The sequence below is a fragment of the Leuciscus leuciscus genome (assembly GCF_965113295.1).
Source record: "Leuciscus leuciscus genome assembly, chromosome: 6".
NCBI classification, from domain to species: Eukaryota; Metazoa; Chordata; class Actinopteri; order Cypriniformes; family Leuciscidae; genus Leuciscus; species Leuciscus leuciscus.
In genome coordinates this window covers 19,935,575-19,953,564 of record NC_138730.1, presented here as the reverse complement: position 1 = coordinate 19,953,564, position 17,990 = coordinate 19,935,575, and the positions used below count along the sequence as shown (strand labels likewise).

The 17,990-nt window shown below is 36.3% G+C and overlaps 1 protein-coding gene across 12 annotated transcripts in view; it reads right to left on the bottom strand.

The window, feature by feature from the left end:
* Positions 1 to 17,990, bottom strand: part of dpp6b (dipeptidyl-peptidase 6b) — a 149,870-nt gene that overhangs the window by 37,989 nt on the left and 93,891 nt on the right. For 6 of the 12 annotated variants that reach the window (XM_082171946.1, XM_082171947.1, XM_082171949.1 and 3 more), the window contains one exon: positions 2,209 to 2,332. In XM_082171946.1, coding sequence (XP_082028072.1) covers positions 2,209 to 2,332 — 124 coding nt within the window. Of the gene's footprint in view, positions 1 to 2,208; positions 2,333 to 12,816; positions 12,841 to 17,990 lie in introns of those variants that run through there. The other 6 variants (XM_082171948.1, XM_082171952.1, XM_082171945.1 and 3 more) reach the window with 3 other exon arrangements.

Genomic DNA, 17,990 nt, shown 5'->3' with positions numbered 1-17,990 from the left:
AAAAGTAAAGTGAACTTTTTCACAAGGGAACATATCTTTATAGATGGATAGATTTTAATGTTCAAACTTCAACATTTGAAAGTAACTCTGGAATTTGTATTATAAACTGTCTGTCAGGTCCCGTAAGACCACAAAAAATAAATAAATAAACAAACAAATCGGGGGAAAACAACAGTTGTTTTTTTCAATGTATATGCATAGCTCCCATTATATTGTCTGGCTTCTTGTCCCGTGAGATCTGGCTTCAGCAAACAACTCCCTCGCTAGTCTACAGGTCCACGACCAATTACTACAGCTGACACGATGCGGAGGGCGAGACTGGGGATCCCTAGTGTGTCAGATTCTATTTGGAGCTCTATTGATCTGCACACATTGATCTAATCAGAAAGAGTTTTTTTTTTCCCTCACCCACATTGTTTGTCTCCCTACCTAACAAGTATCTATTCAGAAGGAGTTTAACACTTTGCAACTGAACTCAAGGAGTACAAGCAAGAAAGGCATCATACAGATTACAGCTTTGAAATTTGCATTCGTTTTTATGGGCCTATTTTGGATATTTTTCTGCAAGCACCACTGAATCGCCTTCACCCTCAATTAGGAGAGTTACTGTAAAAATTAGCTCACTCATTTCTTGAGGCTACTCCCAATTTAGGCTCTCCAACAGTTGATACGTGTTTGCATACATCCTCTGTCACTGGTGTTTGAAGAAAAAAAAAATACTTAACTGAACTCCGGGGAAAAACGATGGCCCACTTTCCTTTTGATGAAATACAGTCGTAATTATACATGCTATACTAATTACCCTGGAAAATCATCATAATTGATCCTCCAACTTTGAGGAATATTTTGGCTGCAGCAGCTGCTTGGCATCTCTGTCTCTCATGCTTTAACAACACAGTTTTTCACTGGTACAATACCAGATAAACAATACCAGAAGTTCAAGTTAAATTATTCAAATCCAGTCACCCAAAGGAAAATTATTGCTCACGGGTTGCTCTCTCATAGCTTTTGAGACTTCTCAGATATGTTTATCTTTAGTTAAGCATCAGCTTTATCAAAAACAAAAACAGAATTAAAGGAGAACTCGGTAACTCTAGCGAACTCTAGTCACTTCTTCGCTGATTTTCCCTTTTGTTGTCGCATGTTTTCCCCACGAGCTCCCCCTACAGCTGTGGGGGGGGGGGGGGGGGGGGGGGGCGTATATTTCACAACACAGTCGTAAAAAACTCATTTGCGGCGGCCTCCTCCCCCTCTCTACCGCTGCTCATGTGCGTTTGTTTTGATCGGAGCAAGCCAACTGTATCGCGTGGAGCTATGTCTACCGAGGTGGGTAATTTGGTAATACATCATACATGCGTGTGTGTTTATGTCGAATTGCCGTAAAGCAATTTGTGTTTCGCGCTCATTCTCGTTCTAGTTCTCGCTTATCACGAGACTTCCAATTTCTAACTTGCCGGGACGGTAGTGTTCCAAGTTGCAAGGTTGGTTTTCCGCCTGGGAACGCTGGGGGAGCGGGGAAAGTCACCAATATCACCAGAACAGGTTGTTTAACCATCCAAATGATTTCTAGACAGTTTTATTAAGTTAAAAAAGTTACCAAGTTCTCCTTTAAATGAGCCAATTGTTGACATACAGTATATGAAGAGTTCAGAGCTATAAAATGAATGTGTAAAAAAAGTCTGAGCGCAGTTTGTGACATTGTTGAGAGATCTCTTCTCAAACTCTAAAAGCAGCGTTTCCCAACTTTTTTTTACTCCAGCACTCCAAAGGCCCCAAAGATATTTCTGGTACCGTAATGACAAGCTACTCATTTATAAGCTTTTTATTTTTATTTACAGAAAATAGGAGTAATATTATGTGATGTTTTGCCAAATGCTTCATGACTAAAAATATTACAGTTTAAAAATGTATGCTCAATAAGATTTTAGCGTAACTTACATTATAGTCACATTATTGATTGGAGGGATAGCTTTGGTCTAAACTAGTACACAAAACAGATTACTAAAATAAAATATGAAATTGCACAGACCTACACATATTTACCAGCATAATGATCATTTTACCAATAGAGTTTATAATATGAGAGAGATATAAAGATCTAATAAATGCAGTTTTATGTATAGAAATACTCAGTTCAGGAGTGTCAACACATCTACATTTTGATAAATTATTAGACTTGTAATGTTGTATTAAGTGTTGCATTATTACATCTCATACTTGGTGTGAGTAGAATGACGGAGGTGACGATCAGAGAGCAGATGACCAGGATGACCAGCAGGGCGATGGCGATTCCTTTCCAGTTCCTCTGGGGAGGGCTACTCCCAACCAGCTCCTGAAAACACAAGCACAGACATTTAATGGCAAAGCAACTGAATTTTCATTGTTAGAATTCTCTTGAAAATAAAGGTACTTTATTTGCATCTATAAGCCAGCTCACACTGCACCGACAGACGCTGACCAACGTCGACAATTACAAGATTACAGTACATCACATCACAGACATTCCACGACACGACAAACACCGATTCAACATGTTCAATGGAAGAAAACGATGAGCCGACCAATGGCAACAGACGGTGACGGGTAACACACTGATCTGACAAAACTCAAAGTTGCCTCCTGTCTCCATTTGTCGGTGCAGTGTGAATTGGCCTCAAGGTTCCATTAGGAATCTTTAACATCCATGGAACCTTTCCATTGTACAAAAGGTTCTTTATAGAGGCAATATTTTCTTCAGATTATTAACATTTTCTTTACACTAAGGAAAAATTTTTTATTTTAGGAACTGTTCACTGAAAGGTTCTTTGAGGAACCCAAAAACGTTCTTCTTACGGCATCTCTGTGAAAACCCCCTTTTGGAACCTGAAGCACTGTCTGCAAAAGACCTGACAACTATCCCATCCCAAGCCCCTTAAACCATCACAAATCAACAAGGGAATTTCCTTAATTCATGTATTTATTTAAAAACAATAATTATTTGTAATAAATAAAAATACATCTAAGAAAATGACATGATACAATAATAAAATAAAATTCACAATACAATACAATAATGAAATTAATACATATTTACTTTACCATTTTTTACTTTTCTTTTAAATAATGACAATATGTATGTGATACAGGCTCATACAACTTAAAGGGGTGGTTGATTATGATTTCACTTTTTTACTTTAGTTAGTGTGTAATGTTGCTGTGTGAGCATAAACAACATCTGCAAAGTTACAATGCTCAAAGTTCAAAGCAAAGGGAGATATTTGCTTTTAAAGAAATCGCTTTTTAAGGACTACAACAAACAGCTGGTAGGGACTACACAACATTCCTCCAGGGTTAGTGACATCACCAACCCTAGAATTTACATAAACCCCGCCCCCGGAACACGATTTATAGATTATCAAGACAGAATATGCTAATCAATGACTAGAAGATAACTACACATAAGCTACATAAATTCATCAACTAACCATTCAGAAATATCCTGTTGCTTCTACATGTTGTCACTTCTTCTTGTGACTCTCCATCATTGTCTGACTCTGGTTTGAACATTTTCAGTGCATGTCGGTGTGAGGTAAAAGGACACAAGCTCTTGAAGCTCCGCCCTCTGTGCCGGGAGAAGCAGCTCATTTGCATTTAAAGGGACAGACACAAAACGGTGCGTTTTTGCTCACCCTCAAAAAGTGACAATTTTAACAGGCTATATAAAAATACCTGTGGGATATTTTGAGCTAAAACTTCACATACACACTCTGGGGACATCAGAGACTTATTTTACATCTTGTGAAAAGGGCATTATACCACCCCTTTAATTAAAGCAATTTAGATATGTTGATGAGCCAAAACATTATGACCAGTCACAGGTGAAGAGAATTGTTGATCATCTCCTAACAAGGCCACATATTAGGGTCTGAGTAGATTAGATAGTAAGCAAACAATCAGTTCTCATGATCAACGTGTTGGATGCAGGATAAATGGGCAGGAATAAAGATCTAAGAGACTTTGACAAGGGCCAAATTGTTATGGCAAGGTGACTGGGTCAGAGTATCTCTGAAATGGCAAGGCTTGTGGGTTTCTCCCGGTCAGCAGTGATGCGAATTTACCAACAGTGTCCGAGGAGGGACAACCACAAACCAGTGACAGGGTCCAAATTAGATACAATATGAAATTAGAATTTTCACTTAACATAAAACGAAAAACATTCTGTCAGTCAATGTTTCATTTAGTTTACTAGAACAGCTTTGAAAGACCTTAAAGGTCCCATGACATGAAATTTCCACTTTCTGAGGTTTTTTAACATTAATATGAGTTCCCCTAGCCTGTATATGGTCCCAAAGTTTCAAAAAAATTTTATCGGTGTAAATCGAGCTTTTGCTATTTTTCTCTGCCTTTGAGAAAATGGAAGCTCAACCAGGCTGATCTTGAATCTCCTCCTTATGACGTCATAAGGAGAAATGTTACCTCCCCTTTCTCTGCTTTGCACGCCCAGAGAATATTTCTCGCCCATGAGAAAATGAGCTAGGAAGTAGAACGCGCGTGCGCGATTTTAGTTTGTCCACGAGAGATATCATGGCTTTTGAGCGAGCGAAGCATAATAATTGCTCAATAATTGGATGTACAAATGAACATCGAATGGTCAATACAGAGCTGGGCTTGAAGTCAACAAATTATAAGTGTGTTGCTTTCCTGTTTATGGTTACCTAGCTTCTTACACGTAGGCTGTGTCTCCCTGTCACATTAGCTATGCAGTTACTCGCGCTAATGTAAAGGTAGACAGCATCAAGTATGTGTGTGAATACACACACTGTAACGCGAGTGTTGTACATTTCTTTGTTATTTGGATAACCGTTTTCCTGTTGGTTATATGGCGCGCGCGATATCCGCATTTCAAGATCGCAGAGCTTGATGTAATTGTAATAAGATAAATTACAGACGTTACAGATCTCTCATGAAAAGGCAACAGTAGGTTCGCGTTAGCTACATGATAATAACTATAAACCATCCGAATAAAGTACCGTATCCAGACATAATATTTTTAACTAACCATTCGGAAACGTCCTGCTGGAGCCGCTGAGTTGCAACTTCTTCATCCTTTGCTTCTCCATCTGGATCAGATTCTGGGTCAAACTGAAATGCTTGAACGACAGCGTGTCTTCGTGCCATTGCAATATATCCAACATAAACAAACACGCATGGTATCGTTGCGCAAGATGGTCAAGGCCACACCCACCCTCCACCTTGCGCCGCCTTTCTCCTCCTCATTAGTATTTAAAGCTACAGACACCGAAACGGCCCGTCTGAAGGAAGCTCATTCTGGGACTGGCTTGTAGTGGCTATAATTCTGCACCGAGGCTGAATTTTTGGAAAGAGATTTCAGATACAGTACTAAGGACCACTAAGGACTATATTAAAGCCTACAGAAAGTAGCATGTCATGGGACCTTTAATGTTTATTGCTGTCTTTCTAAAAATATGCATCATATTTTCTGATATGTACTAAAAATAAACACCAGAAGAAATAATAAAACCTAAAATCATGTCTGCCATCAGTAAAACTAGCTAGTATGTTTTCTGCACATCAACACTATTCAAAATAGCATTTTACTTTTAGCGAAACCGAACAAAAGAGGTTTAAACCCAAAAACCATGACTTTTTGATTAGACCGATATAAAAATGCACAAAAAATTACACACTTGTTTGTTTCACATCTTTCAATGTGGTAAAAATCACTGTAACACACCATAACCACACCTTATTCCTTTACTGTGCCTATGCACGAATTCGTGTGTAAATAAATCATGATTCATCAGTAACTTTTGTACTAAAATCTATTCTAAATTTACACACACAAAAAAAAAAAAAGAAAAAAAAAAAGAAATAGGAACCCCCGAAAGCATACATGCACAAAAATGAGATACAGGTGGTTTTATAAATGTGAAATAATTCATGCAATTATTATTGAATGAGACCCACTGATTTGAGTGTCTTGCTTTAATGTCTGAGAGTGGGTTTATAAATCATGCCTTTGGCTTATTTCAAAAACAAGAAAACAGTAACACACAGCAGTTTGCTTTAATTACAATACGCAATAACACCATTTCATCTGATCCCAATGAAGTAAAAAATATGATGCGCTCAAACGCCTCTCTATCTAGTGCTCAATTAAAGCAGCCCATTGCTATGGGAACATTTGCAAAACTACTGAAACTGAAACAGCACCTCTATTGAAATGTCATTACAGCAGTGATGATAATAATGCAGATGCATTGAGAAAAGACAAGCCACAAACATACAGCAATTGGATGTCAACACACCATTACAACTATATTGCTGAAATCTATATTTGTCCAAATAAACTGCTATAGTGTTTATTTGCTAAACTGACTTTCATAAAGGCAGTAGTGATTCCTTTACTGAGCCTAAAATCAAATCAAAGTATAATCCATGAGGCGTGAGTGAGGTGGTCACCTCAAATGAAATAGGGTCTATATGGTCTATTAAAATGATAATATTGTGCTGGCAGGGATTGCATTAATATATGCTAAACCCCTTAGCTGTACACAGGGCCACATGGAATGTGCAGAAAACTCAGACAATGTTATATGTTATATTATAAACATTTAAGCTATTTTATTTATACTTTCAGCAACCAATAAGAGCATAGTACTCTCTTTTCTAACAGGCTTAAACATCATCATGGCTTCGGCACAGTTTGATTAATGGTTTTCCGTGACTTTTCAGTCACTTTTCCAGTATGTTTCTGAACTTTCTGGATTTTGTTTCAAATATGAATAATATTTTAGTCAAACTATGTTAAACTCCTAATGTTTTTTTTTTATGCCTTTTCATTTTCTTAATTTTTAAAACTTCCTTGTTAAATTTGTTTTATGAATTTGAATTTAGAAATATGCCCATCACAGAAGAGGTGTATTCAAGTTGGTTATGTATGAATTAGCTATTTAAATTTTTGAATAAATAAAAAGATTTTAAAATTCAATTGCTAAAAAGTGACAGTTAAGACATTTATAATGTATTATAGACATTATAGATTTTAAAATGTTTATTTCAAATAAATGTTGTTATTTTTAACGTTCTATTTGTCAAAGAATCCAGAATTTTTTTTATCATGGTTTCCACAAAAATGTTAAGCAGCACAACTGTTTTCCACTTTGATAATAATAATAAAAAAAAAATTCTTGAGCAACAAATCAGCATATTATAATGATTTCTGGAGGATCAGATGACACTGAAGACTGAAAATTCAGCTTTGCCCTCAGAGGAATTAATTACATTTCAAGATATTTCCAAATAGAAAACAGTTCAACATCAAATAAATGCCACATTATTAAAATCTTACCGACCTCAACATTTTTAACAGAAGTGTATGTCTGATAATAATCCTAAACAATTCCCTCATGAAATGGCCTTGAGTGGCTCATGAAATAAGAATAAGTAATTTCTCATAATTAGCTGGTTTAGAATACCAATCATTGTTTTACCAGCTTGCTCCAAGGACAGCCTCAAATATGCCTCATGAACTGTTCCAGTAAAACTGAAGGTTGATTGTCTCCATTACCTCTGCACACGAGATGACTCCCCGAACAGCCTCCTGCTCTCTCTGACAGCTTACATTTCAATTTACACAGATGAGTTCAAAAATATAACAGATGAAATATCATCACCTTGAAAATATTGCTTTTGCAAACCCTAAGAATGTAACTCATCCCACACCGTTTGTGATACACACATGAATAATGCCTAAGGTGTCATATTACTTCTCAAGGTGATCAGACTTAGATATTCACCGGGCGGATGATGAAACAGACCTAGCAACCATCTAATCTCTAAAAACCAAACTAGAATGCAATAAAAGCTACCCAGAGCACCTGGCAACAACTCACAAGACATTGTGACGGCTTTGTATACTGTAAAACAAATTCTGTTAAATTTACGATAAAAAACGGCAGCTGTGGTTGCCAGAAATTTACCGTAAAATATATACGGTAGCAAATTTGTACAAGTTTTACAGACTTGACTTAAATTTACAGTAAAAAAACATATTCACTATCTGATATAATGTTTATTTACCCACCTATTGAAGTACTATATCTGTTTTGTACCATTGTAATACACTGACAACCACCAATCATGAATCAAAGCTCATCACAAGCAGCTTTTCCACAAGAAAGTTAATATTATTCTAGAAGCTTTACAGTGTCACTCACACAAACACTAAACACCATCATACATGAAATTAAAAAAATGCAATAAACATTGATTTAACAACATTAAATGCAACATAAAATCCTAATATACATAACTGATTAGCAAAAACTACGAAAAAACTATGAAGAAATATATTATTTCAACAAAAATACATAAAATGTGAAGTGTCACGCAGGGAATTGTGAGAATGTCAATTTATCCTTTTCACTGTAAATTATACAAATTACATTAAATGTATGGCTAGATCTATCACAGTTATTCACCATATATACGGAAACTTTCTGTTAACCAATTAACCGTTTTCAGTCTTTTACCGTTAAAATCACGATCTTTAACAAGCTGAAGTTCATAAAGTGGTTGATGTGTGGACAAACAACCATATACCCGTTTGCATTTTATTCATATTTCTTAAAAAAGACCTTGAGAGTGTTAACATTGCGAATTCTCAAACCAAGCCAAGCTTTTTGCATGTGTGTAAAGTCTGCATTTATAAGCACGCATGCTGTTCAATCTAAAAGCAAAATGTTTATCTGAAACAAACAAAAGACGCAATGTCAAGGCAAATCAGGCGAAATCATCTTTAATTTCAAAATCCAATATTCTCAGCACTAAGGCAACAGCTGCGTGTTAAACTCATCTGAGATAAGAACGCTGTCTGTGATAAATAAAATGATGCAGTTGGTGCGCTTTGACTTGACGGAGAGAAATGCAGCATTGAGTCATCCGCTTGAGCTGGAACCCTCTAGTCAAGGATTTCAACTGAAAAATGTATTAATGAGCAATATCACAGAATATTATGGATGAGCTAATGTACAATGTTTTATCATCACCAATTCAATCTTTTTATTTCATGCTTTGAAAATGAAAGGGGTCCATGGGGAAATCAAACTATTAAATGTAGTACTATAGAGCCTTTAAAGTTTTTATTCATAAGAGGTATATCCTTTGTCATTACATTCACACACAACCACATCTTTAATTTCGTACACCTTCATCCAGTCAATCCAGTTCTTTCATAAATATTCTTCTCTTTTCCAGCAGCTGCTGATGGTAAATTACAATATACATTGGGAAATTAAATACATAATGGCATGGAATCCATTACCACTCATCCTATTAAAGAAAGGCATCCAAAAGGAATAAACAGGGGCCAGTTACATAAACATAGCCACTGAATTAAGACTGCCTTAAGACTAGGGTTGCCAACTTCAGAAAAGAAAAATGCGGGACAATCGTGGTTCTTTACAGGAAAATAAGGGACACTCAAAATATTTGTAGCTACTGTATCACACAGTATGTCATTTCAGGGGCCAGTTGCATAAACATAGCCATTATGTTAAGACTGTGTCTTAAGAACTAGTATGATCAAACAGAAGTTAGTTAGGAGTAATCAGTCTTACTGTTCGGTGTCAAATTAGACCAATCTATGTTTTTATGTTACTGACCTAAAAAAATGATTAACAGTTTTAAAGAATAAAATTGGATGACTAACTTGTAAGACTAGTCTTAACAGTTTATGCAACTGGCCACAGGTTTGTATGTGTTTAACATTTTCTCAGATATAAACACATTTGTTTTGCTTAACCTATTTATGTACAATTCAATTCTAAAACGAATTTTAAGGTCACACAAAAAAGTCACATTAGGCCTACACACAAACCATAGTTCAAAATAATAGCATTTATCTGAAATAGAAAGCTTTTGTAACATTACACACTATTTAAAAGAAATTAAAGAAAGTAATAGGCTAGCATACTTTTCCCTCAGGAAGATTTGGAACGGCCGTTTGCCGTTAGCGCGAGTCAGGATCGAACCGGGAGCGACCAGAGTGCAGGATTCTGTTCGCAAATCAAACAATTTTCCCCAAAAGAATAATTAAATCTCAATTTAGATTTTGTTATTCGTATGGTCTGATGCGCATGAGTGTGGGCTGTGATTGGATGATGCGGTGTCATGATCATTCTCAAGTGTCATGTTGCTGTTGTATCAGTCAGTGGTTAGATCAGTGTAGCAGTCTATTTAATCGGGACAAGGGAGGTCCCGTACGGGACAAATAAATTAGACCCAAAATACGGGACGTCCTGGCTAATTCGGGACAGTTGGCAACCCTACTTAAGACTGACCAACTAGCAGTAAGTTAGGGCTAATCATTCGTTTCAGATTCAAATTAGACCAAACTTCCTTTTTATGTCGCAGACAAAAAGATATGTCCAGTCTTGAAGAAAAAAGTTAGAAGAACTAACTTTTAAGACTAGTCTTAGCTGTTTATGTAACCAGCCACAGGTCTTAATGAATGGTGTGGTTTAAGGTTATTTCTGCACTACACCTGTGATTTATATGAGGTAGCAGGCATCTTAAAAATGGGTCATATTTTGAATAACCACATTTTTGATGTTCAACTGTAACTTTCAGAGCTCAAAACTTCATCCTCAGTCCAAACTAATTTAACAAATACATTTATTGATGCGCATCGAAAAAAGCCATGTGACTTTGCCTAAACAAGTGAAGTGAGTGTGACTGAATAATTTTCTAAGAAAAGAGCCATCGCAAATGTAGCTCTGGTTATTCTGTTTGTGTACAAGGTAAAGGCAATCATCAAAGATTAAAAACTGGGAGTAAAAACACATTTCAACAACTGTTTGAATCTAAATATATTTACTGAATCACTAAATGTGAATCAGTTGAGTGAATGATTCAATGACTCGCAAATTTATAAGGGCAGTCACTTGGTTCGTTCCGGAATAAATCAGTGTGTCACTGGCATAACAATGTAACCGACAAAATGCCCAATGCACTTAACTGCATATACTATATTACTTTAAAGGTGTTTGGGAATCCGAACCAAACGTTGTCTTAATGTAGTCATTGTTTTAAAATACACAGGGATTTAATGCTTGGAAAAAACCCTTCTGAACTTTTCAGATACTTCAGCCACATAGAGGATGACCACATGGTTTTTACAGACACTACTGTAACACACCTTCTCTCTTGATTGTTTCTCCTTCCTTTTTCCACATTCCTTCAGTGCATATTTAATGTAGTTATTTTCTTGTCCTCCAGCTTCAGTATATATGGGTATACTCTCTGCTCGATATTGCAAGATGCAAATCACACCCAGAGAACTTGAAGTTTAAATCCACTGAATTGATCTGCTTGGATAATGAAGATATATCCTGTCTCTTGATCTTCACCCACATATCATCTCACATATCTGAACCAATGGCTCGGGACCTCCCCCATGTAAGTGACCAACTCTTTTCTCTCTACCTCTTCCAGGTTAGCCATTATCGATGATACCGGAGAACCCATCGCACATCCACTTATGTATTTTTGGCAATCCATTACAAGTTGTGGTTTCTCTGGGATAAAGGCGAAAATATAATTTGCAATCTATCACTTCTCGTTTCTCTAATGACTGTAAATAACTTCTAACAATTTTCTTATACTGACCAGTGGGATCACATTTTAACATTTCAAATGCATTACTGTCATTGAGAAGTGTACGTTTTAATGTTGTCCAGTGATTGTTAAATAAAGATTCACAAACGTCAACACTGTTTCCCTGAAGCAATTAAAAACCACTGAAAACTGGCAGTAAACCGACGAGACGTGATATTCCCAGTTACTGCATGCTGTCATTTCATTATCCAGGGGGATCAGCACTAATTTTGTGACCGTTTGTGCTGAACAAAGTAAAAAAATTATATACTGCAAATAGCTTTATTTCTGGAAATGAAAAACTTAAATATGATATATAATTTATCAAACAATTTGTGTTATATATTTATTTAAGTGTAATATATAATTCAATATATTTTATATTTATTATATATCATATATAATACAATTATATCTATATTAAATATAATATAAATGTTTGCAGAGGGCGATGCTAAACTGCTTTGTTCAGTTAAGACAACAAAATCAAATAAAACTTCTGCTATAATAGTGATTTTGTAGTGTAAATTGAAGAACTCTGCATTGTTAAAAATAACCAAACAAAGCAACAATCAAATGCATACAAACATTTCTGACTAACAAGTTTACGCTTACCGTACACTCAACCTACAATAAATCATCAAGGGCTTTCAAACTTTTGAGTTTTCAAAATAATCCCTTTTGTAGTAGCTTGTTTGTCTATTTGACAAACACAGAAATCTGTGTTGTCCCATGAGTGCGAATGCAATTGTCCAACAAAGCACAGACGCAAAACAGATGAAAACATTCTCATCTTGTACAGCAAGAGGGATTTAGTTCTTAGGGGCTCAGCAAGAGACTGCGCCTGCATTAAGAAGATTTCCACAGGGATCCGTGTGAAAGGAAGAGGTTTCTGAAAAATTCTCCAAATGAAAATCAAGATTGTATCTCTGTACTTCTGAACTACAATCTCAACTTCTGACCTTTCGATTGAACGCAAAGCCTCACCTTATGTGAGATTACAGAACCTCTGACAGTCTGAGATGAAGTTTATTCCCTGTGGGTTTTCCATGAAACATACGCCTATTAAAAACTTCTCAAGCCCAGTTTTCTAGTACACAAGGGTAAAAAAAAAACAAGGTTTAGTTACTCTTGCTATAAGGATAAAACATTACAAACCTCATCCATGGTTCGGTATTCCTCAGTATGAAGGTTTTGTTTTTGCTCCCTCAGAAGAACAAGGACAGAAACTCGTCATGAAGGATGAAATGTATCTTTCCTGATCTCTTGTTTCCAGGGGAACCAGGGAAAGAGATGACAATGGGCAAAGGAGAGTGAGAGTGATCGCCGCAGTGACAAAGCTGGATAGAACGACGACTGGCATCAGTGATGTCAATCTACTGATGCTTCACTGAAATACAAACTGTCACCGCCCAGCAGGACAGGTGGATCTTTTAAGCCTTATCGGATGGGATTTCCTAAGTGTCCTTGTAGGGACACAGCACAGCTGAATCAGAGGAAAATTACTCACCAATGCTGTTGGATTCAATCTAATCTAAAGGGTGCTTGTAAAACATAGATTCAACTGCTTTTGCTTCAGCATCCAGATTTTGAATTAGAAATATATTATGTATTCTATTCATGTGGTTGTGTTTCATACAGTAGTGATCGTCCATCCTATTCCCTTCAAAGACTTTGCCTCCCTGCTAAAAAAATCCAGCATAACACAGCATGAATTGTTGGTCCAGGCTGGTTTATGATACTTTAGTTAGAGCTGGTGTAGCGCTGGTCTAGCTGATGGACCACCAGCATGCAAAATATACTTTATGCTGGTGACTGGCAAAGCTGGAGTATCAGAGAGCTGAAAAGAGGAGGACTAAAAAAATACTGGTCACTTGGAACTCACTTTAAATGTCATTCTTACTGGAAATTCTGTTTGGAACAAACATTTATGCCATCTGAAACGTAGTCACAACGCTTGACATAACCTGTCGTAAAAAAAAAAAAAAAAAAAAAAAAAAAAACACACAACCATTCAGAAACATAAAGTACTAACATAAATCAGATTTTAATCCGATTTCAAACCACCTACAAATGTCACTGAATCAGGTTTTTAACTGTATATCATGAGTTGTTCTTGACCGGACTACAAAAAAACGAAGCAGATTTGAATTGGGTTGGCATTAGACCCATTTTTGAGTTGTGACCCACCAGGGACTCTATTCATTAGAGTTTGTAAGGCTCAGTGTTATCTTAAAATTATTTACATTATATTATATTATGTATTAATATATTTTGATTATATATTTAAGAATTAATATTTGTGTAAGTTTTGGGAATTTTCTTATAAGTTTTTTTTTTTTTTTTTTTGCTTTTCATTTTTGTGTGTGTAATTTTAGTACTTCAACTATTTGCCTAGACAACATTTATTTTACTAATATATTTTTTAAGTTTAAATCTTTAAGTCTTTTCATCTAATATTTATATTTGATTTGATTTCAATTAATACAAATAATTTTAAATCGTTTTTGATTTAGTTTTAGTTAACAATAACACAGGTCAGGTTACCTTTTTTTCAATTATAATACATTTTTGCAACAAAAAATTAATTCTGCCATTAACAATATAGAGTATGACATGGCTACAAATTTAAAGGGGACATAACAGTTTCTGCCAATCTCATGTTAATCTTGAGTACCTATAGAATAGTATTGCATCCTTCATATATCTTTGAAAAGAGTCTTTCGTTTTATTTATCACAAAAGACAGATACGCTGTACTGAGTCTTTCCAAAGGCTTCCGTAACGCGCACTTGCACGTTGATGGGCGCACTCTTGCTCTCGCTCTGGTTGGACGTATAACTGAGTATTTCTGTGCTAAATACACTCCTTCAAGATTCGTATTACTTACATAATAAGTTTACATACTCGGAAAAAAAACTTTCCGAAACGTATACGAATCTTGAAGGAGTGTATTTGGCACAGAAATACTCCATACGTCCAACTTGTTTTAAAATTTGAGAATCCAACTCTTTAACAGTGTAAATAAGTCAGAATGCATGAAATAGCATTAGACATCCCCTTTAAGGAAATCCGAAAATGCATATTAATCTAAAATCTGTGTTATGGTTTTGAGAGTGTAATATTTAAAAGTTAACTGGGCCAGTTTTAATCGGTCATTGGGTGGCTTTTAGCTCAAGTGATTGTTCCACATCAGCAATATGAAACAGTCTCCATACACATCAAGGATGAATCTATGTCAAGCCATTAATATATAATCAATGTTAAGTTCTAAATTAAGAATGCATGCAGTCAGAGGATCAGATTCAGGGCTAACCGGTCAGACAGCCGTCTGATGTCATTCAAATGAAACAACATCCTGCTGGAAAATTGGAGGATCTTCTGTGGAGACACAAATAAGTCCAATAGGTGCAATTAGCCCATTGACACAGGGGTCAGAGGGTCCTTTGAAAGAGATGCCACAGCAGGACATGTGACACAATAATAGGCCAGGTCTCTGTCTGTGATATAGTTCAGACTGAAGAGGCGACTGAGAGCTTTTGAACTTATAATTGAACAGACACAATCCCTCTCGATTGTGCATGGAAAATATCACAATTTCCATGTTTGGAGCAGAAGTATATGGAGCGTCCATACACTAAAGAGGAAGCATCATTGTGTTGTATATTACATCCTGTCTGTGCACAGCAGCTGTTAAATGATACGGCATCTGTGATGTTCCACCCACGCATTAAAATCTATTTATTAACCTTAAGGGCATCTGCATCAGGCACTCTGTTGTACTGTTGATGTGCTACTGTGTTTGTGCTTCACTGATCTGCCGTTGTAATGGTGAGAGCAGATCAGTCGTTTAATTAGGAGGTGCTAATTAAAGCTGCCCTTCTCTTCTGTAATCTCACCTATTACCAGCAACCCCTTCTGTCGGCCTCAAGGAGTCAAAATGCTGGGTTTTGCCAAATAAGCTGTTATGTTAAGATGATGGAGGAAGATTTTTTTAACCAGTAATTATAAAGTATAGTAAAAAAAAAAAAAAAAAAAAACTATACAATTACAAATGCTATAAGTGTTAACTAAAATTGTTTTCAGCTTTTAGTAAAGCTGAAATTAAATAAATTTAATATAAATAGAAAAAAAAAAAATGGTTTTATACATGTTATTTTTTGATGGGACTGACGTTATGACGTAGTGACCACTAGACTGTAGAGCTTTTCTTTCGTATTTTTTCTCTCTCTTATATTTGACTCTCTGTTCTTGGATTACAACCTCAATTTGTGTAAATTGATATTTGACCTTGAGTGTCATTGGAAAGAGTTATGAGTTTTTTTCCCCCTTCAGTTTAAAGAGGACAAGAAAATCTGACTTTTTCCGTGTTTAAGTGATATAATCGGATGAAAAGTGACAATCCAGTTACTTTGTTTTGGTAAGCCTTCTCAGCAAGAATGACAAAAAATAAGCCGATCAGATTTTGCTCCTCTTCTGACGTAGGAAGGGGATCTTATTATAATATTACCGCCCCTTGATCTGAACGTTTCCACCCACCGTGCCGAGTCCGACATTTGGTTTTCGCAAGCGACAACAGTGTAACAGTTCTAACGCAATGGCAAAAGTTCGAGTAAAACATGCAAACTGTTCTGTCTTTGCTGCACAGACGAGCACAGAATACTATTTGACCAAAAAAATGTCACAGCTGTCTTATAAAGACCTCAGGGAACTGTGTCAACTTGTATAAAAGTTAAACATGACGGTACATACAAGTCGATGAGATAAATCAATGTAACTACATGCATATATCCCCTAACCATTCAGAAACGTCCAGGTGCATCTAAAAGTTGCAAACTCTTCCTGAGTCTCTCTGCAAGGCTGCACTCCGCTACTGGTTATTTATGAGATTTTGGATGAGAGAGATTATTGGCTTGTTTTGTTATTGCCGGAATATCCGAAGCTCATGTAAAGGATCGGCCCTCTTCGGAGCGGGGAGCAGCAGCTCATTTGCATTTAAAGGGACACACACAAAAAGGGGCAAATTTGACAAGATATAATAAATGATCTGGGGGTATTTTGAGGGTATTTCAAAGACACATTCTGCGGACACCATAGATTTATATTACATCTTGTGAAAAGGGGCATAACATGTCACCTTTAAGTTACTGGGTGTGACTCTTTTCTATAGGGACTCCATTTGTCAGTCTTCGAACTTAACGGTGAACATGACTGACAGATAGGGAACGTCTTCGTAACTGATGTAAAGGGAACGGAGGGAACAAGACGTTATGTCCTTCCTGCCACAACCCTGAACCACCCCACTGAATGAAAAGCATCTCGGCTCCTCAGCATAAAACTGAATGAGTGGATGCGTGTCGCCATCTTATTTACCCGTATGTACGGGGAAGTGGCTTAGCATGCAAATTCCATTTGCCATTTTTCTACAGATCAGAGGTGATTGGGGCTCCCAAGTGAGACCCAACCACAGGTCTAGTTCATCACATTAACTATGAACGAGATCCTCTAACATTTCACAACACATTTTGAACAGTTTATCTATTGTGTTATCATTTTAAACCTAATAAATGGTTTGCTTGAAAAATGTTCTTGTGCTATCTTTAAAATAAATGACGCTTGGTTTGATATTTTGATATATAGACCTTCGAGAAAACATCAAAATGAGATCTCACAAGAAATCTACTGCAGGGCATAATATGCCACAGACTTGTTTGCTTGTAATTGAAATGTTATTGATTTTGGGATGACCTTTGCAGCAGCTGAGTGTTTTATTTTAGGCAGAAGACAAACACCAGTGCTTGCAGCAATATAAGCTTTCTGTCATCCATCATTTATCTGTTAGCTCACCTAGAATTTGTTTGTATCATTATAGTAACCATGAGAGATGTTCTAGATTTGTTTCTTGTACCCTACAACCTGAATTAAAAGTTTTGCTGCAACTGAGGAAGCAGTAGGCCTATTCATTGTCTGATTCCCGGACATTCTCCAACATTTTAAATGACCAGTGAACAAACCACAACACATTCCTAACCATGAGCAACCATTGAGAAGCTTTTCACATTGTAACCGGTCAGAGATCTCTTCATCATATTGAGGCCGACATGCTAAGATGCTCAAAAACAAACTCAAGTATGAAATTTTATATGGACAGTAATACAAATCCTGTCATTATTTACTCACCCTCATCATGTCTTTCTTACAGCCATATGGTATTATTTTTTCATGGAATATAAAAGGAAAATTTTAAAGGATTTTCATGAAGCTATTTTTTATATATAGCCTACAGACAGTGTAGACCATATATGTCCAAACAGAACAGAACAAGACAAAACG